This window comes from Plecotus auritus, assembly GCF_963455305.1.
Source record: "Plecotus auritus genome assembly, chromosome: 1".
In the NCBI taxonomy this organism is placed as follows: Eukaryota; Metazoa; Chordata; class Mammalia; order Chiroptera; family Vespertilionidae; genus Plecotus; species Plecotus auritus.
This window is the reverse complement of record NC_137770.1, coordinates 170,250,452-170,275,058: the sequence shown is the minus strand read 5'-3', so window position 1 is coordinate 170,275,058 and position 24,607 is coordinate 170,250,452. Positions and strand designations below refer to the sequence as shown.

At 46.3% G+C, this 24,607-nt stretch overlaps 1 protein-coding gene across 1 annotated transcript in view; it reads left to right on the top strand.

Annotated features, from left to right (window-relative positions):
• Positions 1-21,680, top strand: part of HADH (hydroxyacyl-CoA dehydrogenase) — a 49,279-nt gene extending 27,599 nt beyond the window's left edge. Inside the window, exons 3-8 of the mRNA XM_080685247.1 lie at positions 1,146-1,303; positions 5,047-5,173; positions 8,316-8,405; positions 12,231-12,303; positions 20,339-20,455; positions 21,395-21,680. Of these exons, the coding sequence (XP_080541373.1) occupies positions 1,146-1,303; positions 5,047-5,173; positions 8,316-8,405; positions 12,231-12,303; positions 20,339-20,455; positions 21,395-21,513 (684 nt within the window). The 3' untranslated portion in view covers positions 21,514-21,680. The remainder of the gene's footprint in view (positions 1-1,145; positions 1,304-5,046; positions 5,174-8,315; positions 8,406-12,230; positions 12,304-20,338; positions 20,456-21,394) is intronic.
• The last annotated feature ends 2,927 nt before the right edge of the window (positions 21,681-24,607 follow it).

Below are 24,607 nucleotides of genomic sequence, written 5' to 3'. Positions count from 1 at the left end.
TCCAGTCTCCTGACATTGCTCACCTCTACCAGAGACATCCTCTGAGAGGGATGTGTCCTCTTCAGCCTGTCTAGTTGACGCACTGTATTAACCTAGCTCTGTGCTGACCAATACAGTAGCACTAGCTCAATTGACTTGTGGCTGAGTTATGCTGAAAGTGTAAAACAGACACCAGAATTCAAAGACTCAATAGAAGAAAAGAATATCAAGCATCTAAAATTTTGTGATATTGATTAATTTTGAAATGATATCTTCAATATATTGGGTTCAATAAAAATTTTAACTGTTTTCACTTTATAGCATGCAGCCAATAGAAATTTAAAAGTGACCTGTCCTCTCACTTTATGCTTCTTTTGAACAGCTCTGATAGTTGGCTGTTCAGTGATGAGTTGGGAGCCTTGGCTAATTATGACCATTTCTATGTCCATGAACAAATTACATCTTGAAACCAAATGGCAGAACTGTCTCTTCCTGCCCTGAGGTCTGTTTGTGGAGACCTGGAGTCATGATGAGGAAGATGGGACTTGAAGCTCTTGAGAGCAGAGGCTGTGCCTGGCATATTTTTGAAACACCAGTTGCTGGCCTTTGCTGGGCGATTATTATCTGGTGAATGCTGAGTTTGGCTTTCTTACCCTCTCTGTTGCCCTTACTCAGCTCTTCCCTACCTCCTGTGAGAGGGCAATAGTCAGCACAACCTCTCAGACTGATGGATGGTCCTGAGCTAAGCTTTCACCCTTCCCTGGAAGGACAAATTATAGACTTCCTGGACCAGAACCTGGCAGCCTGTCACTCTGGGGACAGATATCAGCAGGCCAGTACAGGCGCTGTAAATGGACAGTTTAGTAACCGGAGCAGAGCTGGCCAGAAGCTTGGAAGATTATAACCTCTAGCTGACAGTGATAGTTGACCAGCAGTTGGGCTTGTTCACAGGCCAAATTCTTGCCTTGGTATCTAACATACATGGAGATGCCGCTGTCCCTAAGCAGGAACATAGGGAGTTTTATTTCTCAGAATCTCGGGGTACATTCAAGTTGTGTCAGGTGTGTGGGCCTAGTCTCACCCTCCTCTTTCCTTCACCTTAGCAGTCGATAACACCCCATTTTCCAGTGAGCTCAGTGAATGTCTTCTTCCTTTCCTGGCAATAGGCAGGCAGTGAGTTTGTGGAGAAGACCCTGAGCAATGTATCGACCAACACGGACGCGGCGTCTGTAGTCCACAGCATGGACCTGGTGGTGGAGGCCATCGTGGAGAACCTGAAGGTGAAGAACGAGCTCTTCAAAAGGCTGGACAAGTTTGCCTCCGAGTATGTGGACCCTGATGTCCTTGTTGGGTCTGAGGGCTTCCTCCCAGGAATGTGGCTTCTGGCTGTAAGCCCACTTCCCCTTCTGTAGCCCACAGCTGGTTCCCTTGTTCTCCATTCACCATTCCCAGTTTTCTTCCTAAGGATCCAGTTGCCCTAATCTGATCCTGGTCCCCAAACAAGGGTGGAATTTCCCATGGTAAATGGAGGGTCCATCTGGGCCATGCCTCTGCCTCTCGCAGCATCTGGGTCATGGGCCCTCGCAGGCCAGAGGGCGGAGGAGGCTTGGGCATGTCCTTCGATGATTGAGGACCTTCAGAGCAGTTTCCTATGTCCCCTTATTTGGGTGGAACTAACAGAATGGTGTAAGAGAAGGCAGTGTCGCTGTCTACATAATGTTTTCCCAGGACTCTCCTGTTCTAAGCTTTATCTGTATTAAATCGTAACAGTCTTGTGAGCATTAAAGGAGCATTAAGTTCTGACCAGGCTCTGGCAAAGGGTGGAGAGGACAGCCATACCATGAAGGCCAGGCATGCATTTGCCTGAGACTCAGGGCTGTGCACGGTCAGCACACTTGTGCACGTGCAGCTCATGTTCTCAGAGTCTGGAGCCTTCTGTTGTGCTTGACTCTGGCTTTTGGTGACAGTGACACCTGACTGAGTCATTCATGCTCTCCTTCTGTTTTGTTTGGCTGCACTCACCCGTCTTGGTCAGAATAGATTATATGACAGAAGTAATTCTTAGGCAGCCACAAGTGAGCAGTGGCTACAGAGAGACCCTTGCATACCAGCCTGCTCAAATGTCAACCCTCAGAGCTCTATGGCCTGGGGTCAGGAGAGGCCCTGCCCCAGCAAAGAGAAGAGACTTATCTTTCTGTCACCTGTCTATCACTGCCAGTCTGCATGCTCATGCTCTGTATACTGGCATGTAGGGGCTGCAAAAACTGAGGATTCTCTTGGTAGGGGTGTTGGCTCCAAAGTGGGCAGGAAGCCCTCTAAGATAAGCAGACATTTGCCCCAGGAAAGGGAGTATAACCCAGTAGTTTGGCCTATCCTATAGAATAAAAGGCTAATATGCAAATTGACCAAATGGCAGAATGAATGGTTGCTATGACATACACTGACCACCAGGGGGCAGAAGCTGAACGCCCTGGTGGTCATTGTGCTCCCAAAGGGGAAGTGCCACTCAGCCAGAAGCTGGGCTCATGGCTGGCAAGTGCAGCAGCGGTGGCGGGAGCTTCTCCCGCCTCCACGGTAGTGCTAAGGGTGTCCGACTGCCGGCTTAGGCCCACTTCTAAACTGTCAGTTGGACATCCCCCGAGAGGGCGCAGGCCAGGCTGAGGGACCTCCCCCCCAAGTGAACGAATTTTGTGCACCAGGCTTCTAGTATTGTAATGTTGGTCATTCCCTAGTGACAGTGACAGATCTGACTGCCCTCTATGTCAGCATACAGTAAATGGGAGGACTGTAGGGAAAGTGAGGGGTTCTGGGGCCAGCCCCACCACTTCCCTCTGGTTGTGGACTGCCAGCAAACCTTTCTGGCTCTCAGTTGTATCATCTGTAATTTGAGTTGGGTTAGGGGTAAATAATTTCCAAGACCATCCCAGTTCTAACTCTAACTTCCCTAGTAATCTGTAAAATAGGGGGAGTGGTGCCCACCGCAGATGTGACTTTGCTTCTGGCCATCGGCTGTCCTTCTCTTCACGCTTATTTTCATTTTAAGTAGCTTGATTGAGATATACTTTACTGCAGTGCTTTACAGTTAGATCCTATAACAGGAGATGAAAATATGTTTCAGTGATAGCCTTCCAGATGGAAGCCCTGGAGGAGGACATGACTTCCCTTGTGTAAGAACTGCAGATGAAAGCTTGGCTAAGGCCCCTAGTCAGCTGAGTCCTGGCTCTCCCTTGTCGACACTCATGGACTCTGACCCACCGCAGTCCCCACCACCCCCTCTTGTCTTCTCCACACTCAGGCCTGCAGCCATTGCCAATGATCATTCGGCTTGCACTGTCGATTTTTTCTTACTACGTTTAAGAGAAAAATAGTTATTTTTTTGTACCTGTCAGAAAGGGAAAAAAAGATGGTCCAAGAAAGGGAAAATGTGAAGGCGTACTTTTGTGGAAGATAAGACAACCTTGTATATTTATTTATTATGCAGCACATTGTGTTTGTGTTGGAAGAAGATGTGAGGTCTGGTAGGAGCAGTGGAAGGAGACATTTCCCCTTCTGGTAAAACGTGTGCTGGGAGTGCCCTAGGTTGGGGACACTTGGGACTGGGCTCTGTTGTGACTTCATCCTTTCACAAAACATGCTCTGCAATCAACGCATCTTCATTTCCCCTTTTTGCAAGTGGGTTGCCCTTCAGATGTCCTGTAAATGCCCCTGCTGCTGTGGCTCAAGGTGTGTGGTTTGTGGCAACCACACTTGTGGTTATTGCAGAGGATCTTTTCTCATTACCTTCTGTAGTGGGCAGTAGTTTACCTTATTTCCTCCATTGACCAAAAAGCAAGCAGCTTTGAAAACTAGAATTTTAAAACTTTAAAATTAAAAAAAAAAAAAAAAAGGCAAAAGCCCCTCTACCTGGCTTTTAAATTGGCTAACTTGGAAGTTGTTGAGAAAGCTGGGTGCTGTGGTGCCTTAAAAGTGAGCGCTCTCCTGAGTAGAAGACCCGGAGGATCTTCCCCAAGGCGCTTGACCAGCCACCAGCCACACTGGCTTCTCCTTTCACCTCACTCTTCTCTCCTCTTTCCAGACCCACTTGTTTCTCCTCTCGGCCTTCTGCCCCTCCTCCCACTTGCCCCTGATTTTTTGGTAAGCAGGAACCCCAAATTCAGTCAGTAAAGGACTGCTCTCCTTCCTGTTGTAGTGTGACCAGGCCTTTGTGGTTTTAATTAGCATTAGGCTGTTTTGTATCTACTCATCCACAAGGTGGTGCCATAGGAAAGCTTGGAAGGCTTGCCTAGTTAAAGATTTGCCTGTTGTTCATTGGGCACCCCACTTTATTGTGGTCTTAAAAATTAAATTTGATTTAAGTCGGTATTTTTTTTTTAATTTAACAATATTGTATATGCACAAAAGAAGATGGTACTGCCTTTTTAGAAGCACAATACCTTGAACTACATTTATCATGTATATACATGTATCTTTTCTTTTCCAGTTCTACTTGTGGAACCTTAAAACTGCTTTTGGATCAGGTGGTTTTCTTCTCTTTTCATTTGAATTCCCATTCAGTGGAGAAGTAAAGCTTTTCACTGAGGGGAAAAGATCTTCGTTCATGTTTCTTATCTGATGGTTCTAGTTGAGAATCCAGGTGTTTCTTTATAAATTTTTGTTTGAGTGTCTGGATGCATCCTTTCTTACATTGGTCTTTGATTACTTAGAGTTCTATTTTGTGGCTGAGGTTGGTTAAGTGGCTGCCTCCTTTTTTCCCTCATACCATGAAAATTAATACAAGTAGAGAGGAGAAATTTTGCTCCCTAAAAATAAGGAACGATTGGCAAAGATTAAGTACGCCTTTGGAACAGATAACTTTTAAATTACTTAGTATAAAATTTTAAAATTAAGTGCACCAGGTCACTTGATTTCAGTTTCTTATATGAAGAAGTCTTTTCTCTGACTTCCTCTGGGGGTCAGGACAGCAAATCTGGGCAGGAAGTATTGCCTCGTGCATCGCATCTGATAGTAGTCCTGACTGTTCCCAAAGATAGGATTCATTCTGATAACCTACCATCTTTCTCTCCACAGACACACAATCTTTGCCAGCAACACTTCCTCTTTGCAGATCACGAGCATAGCCAATGCCACCACCAGGCAGGACCGCTTCGCCGGGCTCCACTTCTTCAACCCAGTGCCCATGATGAAGCTTGTGGAGGTCAGTGGGCCCCTGCTGTGCGTGTCTGCTTGCTTTGCAGCTCTGTCCTGCTTCTTCGATTCGCACCTGCCCTGCCATGGGGCATTGCACCGGAAGGATTCTTATGGGGGGTAGCTTGTCCTTGTGCTGTGATTTTTTGGCCATAGTCTGCCCTTTCAGAGCCAAAGGGAGGCCCCTGTGCTTCATTTCTCCACAGCCCTGTGTTCTGACCTGTGATGTCCAGGAGGGTAGTTAACTTTGTGGAATGTTAGTTACTTGTTTGTTCCATAGCTGGTGGGCAGTGCAGAGAGAGGCATCTGACTGGGAGGCAGCACTAAAGATCACTGGCTTGATGAGACGCAGGGGAGAGCCACACGTGTTCAGATGGTCTCGTTGAGGCCAGTTTGCTCCACGCTGTAGATGCAATTCTTATTAGACAGCCTGGTTTTACGCAAGAGCCACTACCACTACTTCATCCACTGCTCCTGGGGTGAATTTGGCCCCATTTAATAGGGCCTCAGTATTGTCCCCAGGTTGAGGCACATCTTTTGGGTGTTGTCATCAGAGCTATTTAAAGAGCTCCTGATAACCTTGAACTTCCTGACCACAAACCCGCAGGTGGAAGGGAGTGGCCTGGGAGGGTGCCCCAGCCTTCCTCGTTGCTGCTTCCATTTGCTTGGAGACTTGGGGATGAGGAAGATGGAGTCACAATACCAGCCGTGGGCAAACTACGGCCCACGGGCCGGATCCGGCCCGTTCGGCTGTTCTATCCAGCCCGCGGAGTCGAAAGAGCGGAGGGTTCTCTTGCTCTCCCCTCCGCTCCTTTACTTTGAATTTATATTAGTTCACACAAACACTCCATCCATGCTTTTGTTCCGGCCCTCCGGTCCAGCTTAAGAACCCATTGTGGCCCTCGAGTCAAAAAGTTTGCCCACCCCTGCAATAGACAATTGGTACCTGAAATGTGGCAACTTGCCTTTTACAGTGGACTAATTAAGGGGTGTGAGGAGCAGCTGCTATTAAAGTAGCATTTGTTGTGAGGTTGGAGATTTATTGCCGTGCGAAGTGTGGGGGACGTGGAGCCAGAGTGTTTCGGGATCTGTTTTCCCCACTGCTGCCTTCTCCAGGCCTCGTTCCTTCCTTTATCCCTGCCCTCCCCACCCCATCCTGCAGCAGCGTGAGCTTAGGTTAATGAGGACTGTTTTCCTATAGTTTTCTGTCGAGTGACAGCTCTGACCAGCGATAGGAATCTGTTTGTTCTACTAACATTGCTCCTCAGCTTCTTCCAATTTACCCCATTCCCAAAGGCGGTTTTTGAAGAAGTTAAATAAAGAGGGGAGAGAGAAAACCACATTTACCCTCTTTTATGCAGAAAAGAGCAAAACAAGTGGAACGGAATTTTTAACATTTCTGTACTTAGCAACTAATTACTTTCTTGTGTAAAACACATCATGTGCATATGTGTTTTGGAGATAAAGACACATTTTATAGCTTTACTTCAAACTCTAATGTTGTTTTCAACTGCATTTATCAGATAGTGTCCATCTGTGTCTTTGAAAAAGTTGCACATTGGTTGTTAACAGCTAATACTTATTAGCAAATGTTAGCATTCTCTAGAAAATCTTTTCTAAAAAGAGCTGTTCTCTATTCGGTGTTTATTCTTTAGCTCTCACATGTGTCTGAGTGGCTCTTGCCTTTTACTTGGAGCTGGAGATATATGTGTGTGTGTGTGTGTGTGTGTGTGTGTGTGTGTGTGTGTGTGTTCTTTTCAGACCCTTCTGGAGCTCTAAGCAGATTATCTGTAGCATGTAGCTATTTGTTGAGTGAATGAATATGCAGCCCTCCCGTTAAAAGCCTTTACCGTTGACTTCTTTAACACATTATTTTTAAAACTCCCTACTGAGTGGTCTGTGCCCTACTCCATTTTTGTGGCACTGGTGGGATGTGCAGCACCTCCTTAGATCATCTCTTAGGTTGCTCTTCGATAGGTGATGCTGCAGAGCAGTGTCTGGCCTGTTTCTTCCCAGCTTCGTCCCCATCTCCCTGGTGCTTCTTTCTGCTTCCACTTACTGACTTCCCTTAGTGTCCTGGCACCACACCACACCCCAAGCTGTGCTCACATTAAAACACGAATGAGAATCTCTTCACTTAGATGCACCTTTCATCTTGCACAGGTACTAGCTCATTAAAGCACACTGCGCCCTCAAGTAGGGCGGACGTATCAGGTGTCCTCATCCCATTTCACAGGAGAGAGGCACGCAGGGTTGGCCTGGCCTGCCTAAGCTCATAGACAGGGTCTGATGGAGAAGCCCAGCCTGTTTGCTTTGACTTTCAGTGAAGTTCTTTAAGTGGCATTTACATTGTGTGTGTGTGTGTGTGTGTGTTTAAGTATGAATTCACCTGGCTCTCTCTCCATTTGCCAGAATCTTAACTTTTGACAGGTACAGTGAATGTTTCCTAAGGGCTGACTGCCAGGCGTGGTGCTTGTGCCGTCGCCTGTGGATTCCAGTGGCCCACTGGACCCTTGCACTGCACCTCGTAGGAGGTCCGAGGACTGGGGCACCTTCCCAAGGTGCCTGGCAGGCCAGCCCCAGCCCTGGGCCCCTGTTTGCAGGAAATTAAAGCCTTCCTCTGTGATTGGCCTGTTCAGAAGCCAAGAGAGCCTTTAGGCTCCTCTAGTTACCTCCCTGAAGTAGTGAACAGGAGCAGGTAAAACACCAGCCAAAGCCGGCACTTAGGGAGCAGTACCTGCCTGCTAGGGCTGCGATCTTGCCTTACCTCACTGTCTCGCCTCAATTCCTTGAGACAGGTAGAGTGATTTCAGTGTTGTTTCAGTCTCTCAAAACATGCCGAGTTGTGGGCCAGGAGGTGGTGCAGTTGGGATTTGAGCCCAGATCTGTCTCACAACGAAGTCTGTAAAACTCTCCTACACGAACCCTCACCTTTATATTTTAGGCCTTGATTTTGTGTATTCTGCAGTACTTCACTGTCTTAAAGTGGGCATTTTGGTAAACATTTTGTTTCTGGCTGAGTTCCTTCTATTCTGAAACAAAAGCTATTTTTGCTGCCCGTGTGGGTGCTTTTGGTCAATGTTTCTTGAACTGTTCTGTTAAAATTATGTGCTTACTCTTGGTCATAATTCTTCTCCACTTTGAATTTCCAGGTCATTAAAACGCCAATGACCAGCCAGAAGACGTTTGAATCTCTGCTAGACTTCAGCAAAGCCCTGGGAAAGCATCCTGTTACTTGCAAGGTAGAGTATGAGTAGTATGGGAAGGGGTGATTTTCCTGGGAACCTGACTTGCTCCAGGTGGAATTCTTGCATAGGAGAATGATGCGGGAGGTGGGGCACTTGTACTGCAGGCCTGTCCACGGGTTGGGAAGAGTGAGCCATGCCTCCTTTCTAGCTCGCCAGGGCCATCATGGGGAGTCTGAGATCCAAATGGGCCCAGCAGTGATGAGTGGCTGTGTTTCCATAAATGGATTTTGTTACCCCATCAGCTTTAGCTTCTGGGCCTCAGGAGCCAGAACCACCCTGTGTGTCCAACACAGCCTGATGGACATGTGCATCCCAAACAGAACACTGGGGCTTCGCTGTTGGCAGGAGCAGCACGCATGGTCAGGAGGTGATGAGAGAAGAGCAGCCCGCCCTGCCCCAGGTCATGCTAGGAAAGCTGCTTCTCAGTGGAATGCTGCGTTGTGGTTTGTGTGTTTTGTTTTCAGTAAGAAGTGCGGTCAAATGGAAAGCATGCTTCGACCTTTCCCCTTAGGGTCCCCAGTTATGAGCTGTAAAGTCACCCCTGGCTCCCTACTGCTTCATGTTGGTTACCTCAGTCTCTTCATTTGTTTAGTTACTCATTAGTTCTCCCGAAATTTAAGGGCCACACTTCTGCATGACTTGGCAGCTTTTCTAAAGGGGCAGTTGTGTCACAAAACGCTGTTACGAATTTTTATAACTATCTCACCTTTTTTTTTTTTTACCTTAATTTTCTATATCATTGTTGTTCTTTTCATAGCCTGCTTTTGCTTTCTAAAAGATTCTTGAGTTTGAACTCACAGTATTGTATTAGCCCATGAAGACTCAGGTTGTTCATGAATCAGCCGAGTCAGTCGCCTTTTGATGTGGACCCCAGGCACCAGAAAGAGCAGAGCAGTGTGTGCCAATCCCCCAGCCCAGGAGTGGAGGCTATTAGGGAGTCTCACTTTTCTAACACTCATTCTTTATTTGTTTAGTTTTGTGGTTTAAATTGTCTGGGATTTTTAAAAATCACGTTACTAACCAGATGTTATGATTGGACTTTCTTACCAGTTTATGCTATGTTAGTGGCAGGTAGTAGTAAGAGGTTAGAAAGAACAGTATGTAGCAAATCAAAGACTGGCTGTAAAAGTGGGGGTGCAAGGCCGATCCAGTGGTCAAGCTCACAGCGTAATCAATACTTCCTGAGAGCAAGGGTCTGTTCTTCCACGGGGGAGCCACGCCAGACGCAGAGATGGGAACTCTTGGTCTCATAAAAGTACCTGTGATATCATCCAGAACATTTTCTCCAGACTAGACCATAGCGCTTCCTGGGAGTCTTTCTGGGTCAGTTATTCAGGCTCTTGGAGAGGCATTCTGACAATATAAGGCCCCCATATAGAACAGGGGTCTGTACGCTCTCATGGAAAGGGCCAGAGTGAGTATTTTAGGGCACGTGGTTTCTGCTGCAGCTTCTCAATCCTGCTCTTGTAGTGGAAAGGCAGCAGCGACAACACATGCTGAGAAGAATGTGGCCGTGTGCCAATAAACTTTATTTAAAAACGGGCTGGGGGCTGGATTTGGACTATAGGATTGTATTGGTAATTGCCAACACCTAACATAGAAGAGTGGCATTCATGTGCCTGCAGTGTGTCTTTTCATAGTGAGACTTCACAGGGAAGGAGAGTATGAGGTAAAAAGGTTAAGGCCATGAACTCTGGAGCCAGCCAGCCTGGGTTCACCTCTTGCCTCTGGCACTTATTAGCTGTGGAACCTTGGGCAAGTTACTTAATCTTTCTGTGCCTCAGTGTCCTTTACCTTACAAAGAGGTAATAATAGTACTTATCTCACGGGGTTAAATGAGGAATAAATTATATATATATATATATATATATATATATATATATATATATATATGTATATATATTTGTAATCATCCTCAACTGAGGATATGTTTTTATTGATTTTGAGAGGGGGCAGTGAGGAAGGGAAAGAGAGAGAGAGATAAACATTGATGTGTAAGAGAAACATCAATTGGCTGCCTCCTGTACATTGGCTTGGCTGCCCAGTGTGTACCATGCAGTCAAAAGGCCCCGATCAGACCCATAATCTAGGTATGTGCCCTGACCAGGAATGGAACCCGCAACCTTTTTTGGTGTATGGGACAGTGCTTCAACCAACTGAGCCACCCGACCAGGGCGTGAATTAATGTTTGTAAAGTACTTAGAACAATACCAGTCACATAGTAAGTACAATAAAGTATATTTAATAAATTGATAAAAAAGCATGAACAATGTAAGCTGTACGATTTCATAAAATTAAATTGCTTTATTCAAGGACGATGTCTCTTTAACGTCCCACTAACATTATGAGAGTATCTGTCTCAGCATCCTCAATAACACTGAGTATTTTAATGGGGAAAAACCTGTTCCCAGTAATCTTACTGGCAAATGCCAGTTTTGTTCCAGTGAAAAGTTTTTGATTAGTAGCTTGTTTAAATATTTTGTGAGTTTTAGCACTCTTTTTCAGGCTCTTTATGTAGACAGTGTAAACTCTATCTGTTTTAGAACGCTGTATATTGTAAGTAGAGCAGATATTTTTCCCCGGCTGCTTTCTGACTTCTAACCTTGTATATGGTGTGCCTCATTTGAGTTTCTTTAATAAACCTTTTAAATTTGAAAAGCATTTTCTCCCTGGTTATAAAGTTATGATCATATCATTAATACAATCTTGGCTAAATGGATACAGTTCTTGTGTGCATGTCTGTATTCCTGGGAGCTAAGGGTAGGGGATGTTTGAAAGGAGGTAGGTATAAGCCCTGTGGCATGGCTGCCCAGTGTGTACCATGCAGTCAGGCTAGCTGTAAGAGTAGTGCAGGCTGGGTCATCTTTAATTCAGTGTGTACGGATTGCCTAGTGTGTTAGAAATGGAACCCAAGGCCAGGGTGAGAATTCTGCCTGTAGGGAGATCACAGCCTTTTTTTCAAAGAGGGGGGCTATTTACTTAACAGAATCAGCTTCACATGAATATCACCAAAAATTACCGCCCCACTAGCCCCCAAAAGAGATCAGTAGGTGAATCCACATCCCACACTAGGTCTTCAGGGGAGATGAGGAAGGTTTCGATGCAAGGGAAAGAGTGGAAGGAGTTATCCAGAGTGGTGGGTCCTAAGTGGTGTGTGTGAAAGGCCAGCGGTCGGCCTCAGGCCGATTGTCCCGGAACCTGTTCCCAGCTCGAATCCTGCTGTTGTAGCGGGAAGGCAAGAGAAAATCCTGAGTGGCCCAGGAATGGCTTTGAGGAGCCCAGGAGACGTGCTCCTGTGGGGTTTTGAGTTGGAGTGTTGCTTTTTCTAGATCCCTGAAAGGCGCGTGGGAGAGGAGAGGAAAGGAGAGGAGCAGAGGGGCTGCCATTGAGTGCAGGGCAGTGTGCACAGCAAAACTGTTTTCTGATGTGTCTGCACAACTTGTCACATAGAAACGATGACTCCATTTCACAGATCATAAAACGACTTCAGGATGATGCAAGGTCAGAGAGTCTTAGAATTTGAGCCCAACCTGCCTGCCCCCAAAGCTGGGCTCTTCTGATGCCCCCTTCCTTGACCTGCCTTTATTTCAGGATCACACAGTGGGGGCATCTGGGGTTTTGTTAAGTACTATAGTTGTTGGATAAATTGTCATGTAAAGTGGAAGTAAGGCTGTGCTGCTACTATAATAGAAGTTTTGAAAATGTATAGCTTCATAAATGTGGGTAACATAATCAAGGGTGAGAAAAGGCAGCCTGGTGACTTCACAAAAGATAAAGTTCAGTGAAAATTCATGTGTCTTTTTCTGTCTCGTAAAACAGGACACGCCTGGGTTTATTGTGAACCGCCTGCTGGTACCCTACCTCATGGAAGCAGTCCGGCTGTACGAACGAGGTACGAAGGAGGTAGCTGCCCTGGGCCAGGCGGGAGCCGCAGGCTGGATGTCCTCAGGCAGGGGCTGCAGGAAGGGCGGGCCTTACAGAGCAGGGAAGGAGCATCCATTTCTAGCCGGATGAGTTGGCCTCACCCTGGGCCCTGGTACCTCTGTCAGTGTGTTGCCAGGGCCCCCTGGGTTCCTTGTGAGGCCTCTGAGGTGTGGCTCTGGGACCCTCCACTGTAGTCCTGGCCAGAGCAATTGCACGCCCAGCACGGCTTTATATCCTGGATCTCTGCTTTTGGTTAAAGGGTTTATTGCTTAAAATAATAGCAGTAATGTGAAAATCACTGGGCTAGGAAACCTTCAGTTTTCCTTAAAGCTCTAAATTGCGACTGTGATTGGAAGTAAGTAACAAGGCTGGCACGCGCTGAGGAGCACTTCTGACAGCCCTGTCCAGCCTTGCTGATGATGCCACGGTGTAGGTTGGGTTTTTAACCTTAAGAATAGTCTAAAATGTCTCCTCAGTACTTGTTGATAGACATATAAGACCTGGGACCCGGTCCAGATTATAAAATGTCATGTATTCTCCTGCCTGCCTTCCCCACCACATTTCTGGAAAGGTAACTATCATGTCAGCTTCAAAGGCAAAGAGCCTTAATAGGATGGATAAAAAGCAAGTGTAATTGTTTTCAATTACTTCACAAATGCTTGCTCCTGAGCATGTCATTTCGAAACAAAATGTTTCTACCAGCTCTTCCAGAGAGATGAAAGCACATTTGCTTCCTCAAAATCTGCTTTAAATATTAAAACTTTTCTCTGTGTTTCAGGAGAGCATTTGCCTCACTTTTGCTCCAAGATCAAACCAACACTTCTGTGTTTATCTATCAACAAATACGCCTAATTACACCTCAGAGGAAGCGCGAAATGTTTTGCCCAACCTTGCAAGGCAGGGTTGGTTTTTGTAATGTAATGTGTTAGAATAGAGCTTGTGGGTGATTCACCTCCTGATGGTGTTTTTCTCACTGCAACATACTGTCACTTTGACATATTTGCAGAGGGACCGTGTATCTGATTGTAAGTCGAAAGTCATTTTCTTGCCTTCTGTCCCCAGTCCCCGGCAGTGGTCTCTTTCTGAACAGATGCATTCCCTTTGAGCCTCAACATCACCAGTGGCTGGTGAGGTGAAGCTGGAAGGGGGGGTCTGACCCCTGGGGGAGGTGCTCTTACTTTGCCTTTGACGCTTCCCTCAGCACCTGTCATTGCTGTCCCTTTGCCTCCGCCAACAGCTTCTCAGGGCCTGGGAGCCGGAGCCTATTCTTCTAGAACAGCTGGGGATCTTGTCGGGGGTGGGGCTTTCTCCCAGCAAGCCCACTGTGGTCTGGACTCCTCATGTCACACCTCAGACTCCTTACCATGTCCCTGCTGCCTCAAGGTTCTGCCCTCCTCCAGCCAACACAGAGGTGCACACCTGCCACCCGTTTCCATTGTCTGTGCTGACGTGCCTGCATCCATTCTACTTGGAAACCTGAACCCATTTTGGATCCTCTGTTGCCTGTCACATCTGTTCATTTGTCACTGTTGATTCCTCCCTGTCATCCCAGCTCCCCTGTGCTAGTCAGCCTGCCTCAGCGGGGCTCCTTTAGGCAGCAAAGGCGTTCACGCCGCCTTGCATCTTTTCCTAACTGGTCTCTGCCATGTTTGCAGACAGTCTCATGCTGTCCTGGAGGGTGCGGACATAGTGCATGCTGTGTCTGCCCCATGCAGTGGGGAGCCCAGCGCCCAGCAGCAGAGTCGTACAGTGAAGATGTACACTGACTCTTTCGCCCGGCCTTTTCTGAACTCTTGAGGAAAACTCAGTACAACACTGCCTTGGGCAGCTCGGGCTGCTGTAACAAGAATACCACAGACTGGGTAGCCTGTAACTAACAAGTTTATATATGACAGTTCTGGAGGCTAGAAGTCCAAGGCCAAGGTGACGGCAAGGTTGGGTTCTGGTGAGGGCCTGCTGCAGGCTGCTGACTTCTCGCTGTGTCCTCATACTGTGTCCTCATGTGGAGATTACAGAGAGGAAACAGGCTCTTCGAGGGGCTCTAATCCCACTCATGGGGGCTCTACCCTTATGACCTCATCTGATCCTGATCACTTCCCAAAGGCCCCGCCTTTTTATACCATTTCATTGAGGGGTAGGGTTTCAACATAGGAATTGGGGGACACAAACATTCAGTCCATACAAACACTGCAGATACACCTGTGGTCTGAGTGCTCCATGCACATGGGCTGGCACACTGCTGCTTTGAGGTGCAGGCTCAGGAGGAGGGGGCTGGGGCATTACAGCAGGGGTCATCCCAGTCATCATCCACTCAGGCCTCCTGGCAGCTGAACACCTTGCAGAAAGCCACAGGCTGCACCAGAGCTTGCACCATCTCCCCATGGTATCCGGGCACTCTACCACTCTCTGCCTCTGAGCCTCTCAGCTTCTGTCCTCTTTCTGTCGCTCTCATTCATTCCCACTGCCGTTAAGGCCTGATGGGTGGAGTCAGTCACCCTCATCCCTGTGGGTCAGAGCTCACTCTCCACACCTTTGAGCAGGCTGGTGCCCAGTAGCAGACAGCTGCCCCATCAGGTGCCACTCTGACAGGCCACAGTGGGCTCTGGCAGGGTGATGGGGCCACAGGTGACACCTGGGAGCGCCATGAGCCTGACCTCCAGTCACTGTGATGTCCTGCTCACACTGTCACTCCTTGCTCAGGACATATGCAGAGGTTCTGTCGTCATCAAGGACAGTGTCCTTGCCAGGGGCCTTTTCCCTCACCCTCTGCCCCTGCGTTCATCACCACATATCTTGCCCTGCCTTTCTCACAACTCCACCATGTGTCCTCAGGGCTGCAGGCCAGATCTGATCCGTGTTGCCAGTGTCTTTACGCTCTGGCTGTCCATGGGACTGTTGCCATTCAGTTCCTGAGGCAGGGCAGGTGCCTTTCTCCTTCCCTACTCTTTCCTGTGGCGGTATCCGGGTCTTATCTTCATATCCTCAGTGTGCCGGTACAGGACAGGCATTGAGGTCGCTGTTGCTGAATAAAGGAATGGTGGCTCACAGAGGTTCTGCTCCTTGTGGCTGTGACCCTGGGTGTTGTTAATGCCAAGCGTGGCTGGTAGGTGGTGCTGATGAGCCAGCAAAAGAGCCCTGTTGGGGCGATCTCAGGTTCTCAAGGCTGCAGGATCTGAGAGTTCACTGAGGAGGCTTTTCCTTGTTGTCTAGAGTTAAGGACTCTTATCTGGGGAGGAGGGTTCCAAGAACCTCCTAAGGTTAATGCAGAATTTTGCATATATGTACATTTTCTTTGTAGAGGGCATCAGCTTCTCTGTGAAGTGCTTCACTATAAAGTAAGTTAGGAATTATTAGTCTAAAACACCCCACCACATTTAACTCCCACATGGCACACCAATCTATATGTGTGTGTTTTATTTAGCTCTCTCTTTTTTGCGTCTTTGGCTCTGTATTAACTCAGAACTTTTATTTTTTTTCCCCCAAATATCTGCATTTTATTTATTTATTTATTTTTTAAATAAATCTTTATTCAGATTATTACAATTGTTTCTCCTTTTTCCCCCCATAGCTCCCCTCCACCCGGTTCCCACCCCACCTTCTGCCCTTACCTCCCCCCCCCACTGTCCTCATCCATAGGTGTATGATTTTTGTCCAGTCTCTTCCTGAACCCCCCATACCCCTTTCCCCCTGAGAATTATCAGTCCACTCCCTTTCTATGCCCCTGATTCTATTATATTCACCAGATTATTCTGTTCCTCAGGTTTTTAATTCACTTGATTTTTAGGTTCACTTGTTGATAGATATGTATTTGTTGTTCATAATTTTTCTCTTTACCTTTTTCTTCTTCCTCTTCTTTAAGAATACCTTTCAGCATTTCATATAATACTGGTTTGGCAGTGATGAACTCCTTTAGCTTTTTCTTATCTGTGAAGCTCTTTATCTGCCCTTCAATTCTGAATGATAGCTTTGCTGGGTAGAGTAATCTTGGTTGTAGGTTCTTGCTATTCATCACATTGAAAATTTCTTGCCACTCCCATCTGGCCTGCATAGTTTCTGTTGAGAAATCAGCTGACAGTCATATGGGTGCTCCCTTGTAGGTAACTAACTGTTTTTCTCTTGCTGCTTTTAATATTCTCTCTTTGTCTTTTGCCCTTGGCATTTTAATTATGATGTGTCTTGGTGTGGTCCTCTTTGGATTCCTTTTGTTTGGGGTTCTGTGCGCTTCCTGGACTTGTAAGTCTATTTCTTTCACCAGGTGGGGTAAGTTTTCTGTCATTATTTCTTCAAATAGGTTTTCAGTATCTTGCTCTCTCTCTTCTTCTGGCACCCCCATAATTCTGATGTTGGTACGCTTGAAGTTGTCCCAGAGTCTTCTTACACTATCTTCAACTTTTTGGATTTTTTTTTTTGCTTTTTGCTTTTTCGGTTGAGTGTTTTTTGCTTCTTTGTATTTCAATTCTTTGACTTGATTCTTGTATTCCTCTAGTCTGTTTTTGGGTCTCTGTATAATATTTTTTATTTCAGTCAGTGTATGTTTAATTTCTAGTTGGTCCTTTTTCATATCTTCGAGGGTCTCGTTATATTTATCAGCCTTTTCTAGGATATTCTTGAAAAGCCTTATAACCGTGGTTTTGAATTCTATATCCAGTCGTTTGTTTTCCTCCATTTCTTTCGTTTGTGATCTGTTTTTTGACGCCGCATTTTCACTGCGTCCCTGAGTTGGTAGGGTAAATTTGTGTGCTAGGTTTCCTATATGGCCCAGTGGGTCGGCCTCCCCAGTTAACCTGAGGTGAACACTCTTGGTGCACCCCTTTGTGGACTGTGTGTACAGCCTTGTTGTAATGAAGTCTTGATTGTTGTTGGTATCAGTGGGAGGAATTGACCTCCAGGCCAGTTGGCTGTAAGGATCAGCTGTGTCTATGCTGGGAGAAGTTCGGTGCTGGAGACAGCCTTATAGGATTAGACTTGCCAAATTGCAATAGCCTCTGTGCTCAGCTTGGATGGGGTGGAGTCTCAGGGCGGAGCAGACAGTCTTGGCTTCCCGTCAGCCTTGCCTTGCGCGCACTCATAGACCTCTGCCTTCCCCAGCTCCTGAGTCTCCGCCCGAGAGTCCAGACTCCCCCCACAAGAGCGTGGGTCCCCAGGGGCTCGCCTGGAACCGGGGTTCAGTGCAGTCAGAACTGGGGCTCAGTGCAGTCAGGAGCCTCTGACTCCCTTCCACTAGGGAAAGCCTGTGGCAACCTCCGCAGCCTTTGTGCGCACTGGCACGCGTGCTCCTTCAGACCTCTGCCTTCCCCGGCTCCCGAGTCTCCACCCGAGAGTCCAGACTCCCCCCGTAAGAGCGTGGGTCCCCAGAGGCTCGCCCGGAACTGGGGTTCAGTGCAGTCAGAACTTAGGTTCAGTGCGGTCGGGGGCTTCCTTCCCCCTTCCGCCAGAGAAAGTCAGCCAAGCTCTCAGCCGCCCTTCCTCTCTGTGCGCACAAAGACCCTTTGCCGTACCTCCAATTCTCTGTGAGTTTTTCTCTTTCCTTCTAGTTGTAGAATTTTCACTCAGCCAGCTTTCCTGTGGTTCTGGATGGTGTCCATTCTGTCTTTTAGTTGTAGTTTTGAAATTGTTGTGCGAGGCAGCAGTTTAGGTGCTTACCTATGCCGCCATCTTGGTTTCTCCCCTTAACTCAGAACTTTTAGAGTTGTGCTGTAAAACTTTGGGTTTTGTTTTGTTTTGTAATATGCTGTCTTCATATTATTTTTTGAAATAAGTGAGTCTCTTAATCTGGAATTACAGTGTTGCCTCTAGGGTTCATTGCCTGTCCTTGAATATAGATTTGATTAAATGGCATGAGGCAAGTTGGAACCATTATGCCAGGAGATCTCTGTCCTCAGGGAGCCTATATTCTTATGAGATGAGAGAGCCCCTAGTAAATAAGCAACCTGTTAGGTTGTAACCAGTAACCTCTGAGAAAGATAAAGTAAGAGGATGGCAGGAATCCCAGCCTCGAGTCCTTAGTTTACATGCATGGAGAGGGATGGCAGTGAGCAGAGGCCTACAGATGTCAGAAGTCCGAGGACATTGGGCACCCAGTACAGGGAATGGCAGGTGCTGAGCCAGAGGAATGTGCAAGGCTGTCATTCCAGCATTCTGGCTCTGACAGCATAGAAGCCTTGGGGTTTAATGAAATTCTTTGAGCAGAATCCACCTTTCAGCTGCCATATTCTTTCTCATTCCTGGCTTTGCACATGCTGTTCCTGCTGCCTGGAATGTCCTTCACTGCCTGATCTTCCCTTGGGGTTCTCATCAGGATATTTAGGACCTGGGCCTGATGGTGGTTTTGGTGAAGTCATGGTAGTGTGAGTAAACCTCTCCATCTTTGCCCACACAAAGATGAAATTTTTGGTTTACATATCTGACTTCTCCCATTATATCTTGAGTACTTATACTCAAGTGCTCTTCTTTATTTTCTTTGTCTCATTCTAAGTCTGGGTGCCTGATACATGACAGATATGAATGCAAGTTGAATGAATGAGTGAATGAATGAGGACACCTGATAAGGCTAGTGTGTATGCTCATTTTTCTCTCTTTGCTTTCTTATGACCGGAAATTCAAACCATGATTCTCAGGACCCTCTGGTTAATTAATTAGTGGAGTACTAATAATGTCACCCTTATGAAATAATTGGCTGATAGTTTAATCACCTTGGACTGCCTTGAAATCCTTTGGCATTACTTCAGTACTTAATTTGCTTTTAAAAATTGTCTTTATAGATCTTTAAATAGTTCCTGTTTCTCATGCCCAAAAATCCAAAATATTTAGTTATGAAATCTTCTCTGAGTATTTGTAACATTTTGGTATAATTGTCCCTTTCTTTATGCTTTGCAACAAAATTCTAGATAGCCTCTTACTATAGATTCTTCCTGTTCCCGATTTCAGAGAAAAGGACAGGCTGTTCTCTGTAGAGGCCTCCTGTGGCCCAAGGACAGTATGCTAAGGATAAAATTCCTAGGAAGAAGCACATTGACCCTTGTCTTAGTCTTCTCAGCACATTTTCAAGCTTTCATGGCAGTTCTAAAGCAGGTTTGGGCTTTTCTTCCAACGTTATTTTGACTGAAGTGTTTATGTGACTGTGATTCTAGAGCAGCCTTGGGCAAACTACGGCCCGCGGGCGGGATCCGGCTGTTCTATCTGGTTCTCTTGCTCTCCCCTTCACTCTTTTACTTTGAATTTATATTAGTTCACACAAACACTCCATCCATGCTTTTGTTCCGGCCCTCCGGTCCAGTTTAAGAACCCATTGTGGCCCTCGAGTCAAAAAGTTTGCCCACCCCTGTAGAGGAATACTCATTACTTGCAAAACCAAGAAAGCTGGAAAAGAAAAATAAACATACAATAAATAAAAAAGCATAAAAGTTCTTTTAAAAAATATATATTTTATTGATTTTTTTACAGAGAGAAAGGGAGAGGGATAGAGACTTAGAAACATCCATGAGAGAGAAACATGGATCAGCTGCCTCCTGCATACCCCCCACCGGGGATGTGCCCACAACCAAGGTACATGCCCTTGACTGGAATCGAACCTGGGACCCTTCAGTCCGCAGGCCGACGCTCTATCCACCGAGCCAAACCCGTCAGGGCAAACTTAGTTCTTTTTATATAAAAAAGTCCATTTATCAATAAAAAATCTGCTTTAGATTCTAAAATATCTAAATGATATTTTAGTACATTATTCCAGACTTAGAAATTTCCAACCCATTAGAAAGGAACTAATGTTGGAATCAGGGTCACGGGGCTTTCTCTCTTCATGAAAAGAATTCACCTACAAAACAGCTTTGAAAGTCTTGTGACCTGTTTAGCATGTACCTCTGACACAAAATCTTACTTAAGCCAGAAATCCTGACTCCCGCTATTTTTTGAATGTGCAAATATGCAAAACTCTAGCAATTCTGGAACTAGCGACCTGACAAGGAGAACTGTGGGAAGATAGTAACTCAGGGCTCCCTTCTCCCTAGGTGACGCGTCCAAGGAAGACATCGACATCGCTATGAAGCTGGGAGCTGGGTACCCCATGGGTCCGTTTGAGCTTCTTGATTACGTTGGGCTGGACACAACAAAGTTCATCATGGACGGTACGACTTGGGATTCTCTGTTGTTTTTCTTCATTGAGTTGAGGTAGTCTCTCTCAATTGTGACTTACAGGCCTGCTTAAAACTGAAATTCTAAGGTGTCTTAGGAGACTTCCTGACATCCTGCCCACACAGCTTTACAACTCAAGTTACTAGGTGGTAGAGAAAGGAAAAATGTGGCTGCCTAGCATCTCTTCACAGGGTACCTTTTTTATTTTTAACTTTTCACTTTGAAATAATTACAGATTCACAGGAAGTTTCAAATATAAAACAGACAGTCCTATTTACCCCTTTCCCAGCATCACCCCGCAGTTCCATCACAAGCCACAGCACAGTGTGAAACCAGGAAACCAGCACTGACGCATTGTGTCCTTCTCGCACACACTCTGATTTGTATGACTGCACTGCAATGAAGATACCCGGCCATTTTCTGTAATGTGTCCACTTTCCTGTGAAGGCTCTGAAACGGGGTAAAATCATTATTAAAACGGGACTACTACCTGGTAGCTCATACTACCAGGTTTCACAAAGAATACGTAGGTGTTTTGGAGGAGTGAGGAAGGTTCTACTTGAAGCATGAACTTTGGAATTTTAAGAGGATGTAAAGTGCTAGCAGCAGCAAATTCGGATTTTTCACATGTTCTGAAAGTTGTTTGACTGTGAAGGGTTCAACCGCAGTTGAACCAGTGATTTCAGGAAGGATTTGGATAAACAGGAGCCAGGCCTCAAGCAGCGTGGGGTGGGGGGAAGGCAGGCAGCTCACCTCCTTTGGGGCCCTGGGGCTGCACCAGCTCAGCCTTTCTCTGCCGTGTTGGCCTGAGGGGCACCACGCCCAAGGGGCTCTCCCACATCAAAGTGGGACCTTTAGTCTTGCCCTGGGAATGCTGAGATGTGAAAATAAACCCAGCACTTCATCTGAGCCCTCTTCCCTCCTCTCAATAGGGTGGCATGAGATGGATACACAGAACCCCCTGTTTCAGCCCAGCCAGTCCGTGAACAAGATGGTAGCAGAGAAAAAGCTTGGCAAGAAGACTGGAGAAGGGTTTTATAAATACAAATGATGCGCAGTTGCTCCGGCTCTGGGAAGAGCCCTGCAAGCTCCACTAGCAGCCGCCCCAAGTGCCCGCGGGAATGCCCTGGGGTCGACCTGCTCCCACCCGGCACAGTCTATGCGATGTGCATTTGATTGTAATCTGTCTGAAATAATCATTTACATGTAGCAGGGTTCTCTGTTGAGAACGAATTCCCTTTTTTAGTCTGTTTATTTCTGTGTATTTTCTAAAAAGCTTTACACCCTCAGTGCCTTGGAGCAAACATTTCTTTTGAACCTCATCACTTTGATAAAGCATTGCCTGAATTCGCGCACTGGTAGAGGGAAAGCACTTCCTCTGAGAGCCACATGGGAGGGTCCTGGGCGTTGGTGCGACCGTGGTGTGTCTGTGAAGCGCAGCGTTGCATCTCACCTTTGTGAGAAGGTCTGCTGCCTGCAGCTTTGAGCCTCTCCCCACATCCTGGGTACGACATAGTGTCCTGTCTATCCCACTCATCATCTGCTGGACTGGCAGGAACATCACCATGCGCTTGGTTTGCAGGAAGAGGTTTCATTCACATCTGAAATCTGGATGAGTATGGTCTCTCTCTCTCACTTTTTCATGAGAAATCATTACTGCAAACTGCCTACAAATAGACTCTAATAAAATACAATCTTTTAATCTGTAAAAAATTTGAATTGAAATAAACATGTATAACTTTAAATGGTAACATGCTTAAATGATTACAAAAGTAAAGGTTGGTAATTTAGCCGAGAGCTGTGTCCCACCTCCTTCGGTCCATTGCTATTTTAAAGTGGCAGTGGTAAGGAGGAGGTGTTCATGTGAAGATGTTTGTGGGGACCTGACTAGCCATCACTCCAGATTTCTTGCCAATAAAACTATGGTTGTTAAATATGCTAAAGGCACAGAAAACAATTTTTAAGGAACATCTGCTGCTTTGCCAGCAAAGGGAAATAATGTAACATAAGCTTCTTTAATCATTGGCTTGAGAAAGTGTCTTCCAAGATAGAATTTTGAAGCTGGAAGGACATCAGAAACCCTGAGGTCCATTGACCTCATTAACAAAGACCCTGAGTTATGTGCCCAAGGTCACCAGAAGTTTTGTAGCAGAGCCAGGATTAGAACTAGTTTTGATAATAAATACAAACTAGCACATTTGGGAATTTCAAATCCAGACTTTCAAACAGGACTGTCCCCAAAATGGGCGTCCTTGTTTGGTGTCCTGGGGCATAAGTCTAATGGTTGAGAGATTGCCACCCCCCACCCCACACTTCATGATAAAAGGGGGCTTAGTAATTTTTTTTTCTTGAATCTAACTATGGCATCATAGGAACATAAATAGGTACATGCATTTCTACCACAAAGAGACTCTGGTTTAGGAAGCTTTTAGGTTATTCTTATAAAGCATTTCCTAACGCGAAAAAGGAAGCACCTGCGGTGCCACCACGTTTCCATCACTAAGGATCACCCTCATGCCTGAGCCCTGTGCTCGCAGGCTAGCTCTTGACCTTTGACCTGCGTCTGGCTTCCGGCAGGGCTTCATTTCCTCTCACTGACTGGAGTGTCTACAGGATGTGGGCCTTTGTCCTGAAAATGGCAGGGCTCTTTCTTGACCCCTCAATTCAGGGAAGAGAGAAAATGGCAATGGGACCATCAGCCTGCCAGGATGTGAGGGTAGGGCCACAGCGATCCTTTTCTGGCTGAGGTTTTTATATGCACTTTCAGCAAGTCAAAAAGGCTGGCCTCTGAGCATTTTTATCATTTTTAAAAAATTTTCCATGCATCATGTTTGGGACCAGGAAGGAATGTTGAACATTCTTGTACAAAGAGGCATTGATGGTGGGGTCCTCAGTCCCACTGAGAGCTGCTGCCCTTTGCTGAGGTCTACGCTGCAAACTGGACTGAGGAGGAACCAGAGGGCCAGGCTGGCCTCCACTGCACTCAGCGGCTTGTCTAGGCAGATCTGCGAGTCTGACTTCATCACCACGGCCTCTCACCTCCCCAAACTCTCCTCCCAACAGCCACCAGGCTCTTCCATCAGATCTGGAAAGAGGGTACTTTTGCCGCCCCCCCTTCCCCGGTCTCCTATACTCCCTTCTTAGTGATTATGTTCCTGTAATAGAATGAAACTTTGATATTAGGAAGAACCACACAATTGATGACATGGCTTGTGAAAAAATTTCCAGGAACCTCTGAGCATAGCCATCACCCAGTCTAAGTTAGGCTTAGCAAGATGGCGTTCTCTGAAGAATTGTTTTAATGCTTATGAAGATGTCTTTGTAAAATAAAAACTGCGGCCCTTTAATGTTCATAAGATTCACTATTAATAACAGTTTCTCAGGGGATATGGTTGGCTAGCTTTTGACATCAATGGTAAGGTATGTTTCCAGTTCAGGGCCTATTACATGGTGCAGCGTGGGGCAAGCTATGGCCAGATCCTGGAACTGCAAACATATACAATTGGGGGTATAAAATGATTCCCCACTGGGTGTTAGAGAGTAAGTTTTCTGACTCGTTAACATGCTAACTTTCAGAAGCTCATTTCAGACTCAACCAGCAATTGGCAGAGAGGATAGAACAGCCGTGGGCAAACTATGGCCCGCAGGCCGGATCTGGCCCGTTTGGCTGTTCTATCCGGCCCGCGGAGCCAAAAGAGTGGAGGGTTCTCTTGCTCTCCCCTCCACTCCTTTACTTTGAATTTATATTAGTTCACACAAACACTCCATCCAGGCTTTTGTTCTGGCCCTCCGGTCCAGTTTAAGAACCCATTGTGGCCCTCGAGTCAAAAAGTTTGCCCACCCCTGGGATAGAACTCATATGTTAGTCATGGCTTACACAACATACTCTGCTTTCTCTCGTGGTTTTCACGTTACACTTTTCACACATTTGAAACAAGTTTTTGTCTTGTCCCACCTTGATTTTAATTCCTTTAACATTTCAACTTCAGTAACTAAGCAGTTAAGTCTACCAAAAGTACAAGGTGTGGCTAATTTTGTGGACCAATTTTCTTGTAAACAGGCACTGATGGTACATGAATAGTAACCTAAAATGTGCTTTGAGCAATGGGAGCATTGCTGTTTTCAACCCATTTGTTTGTGTAAAT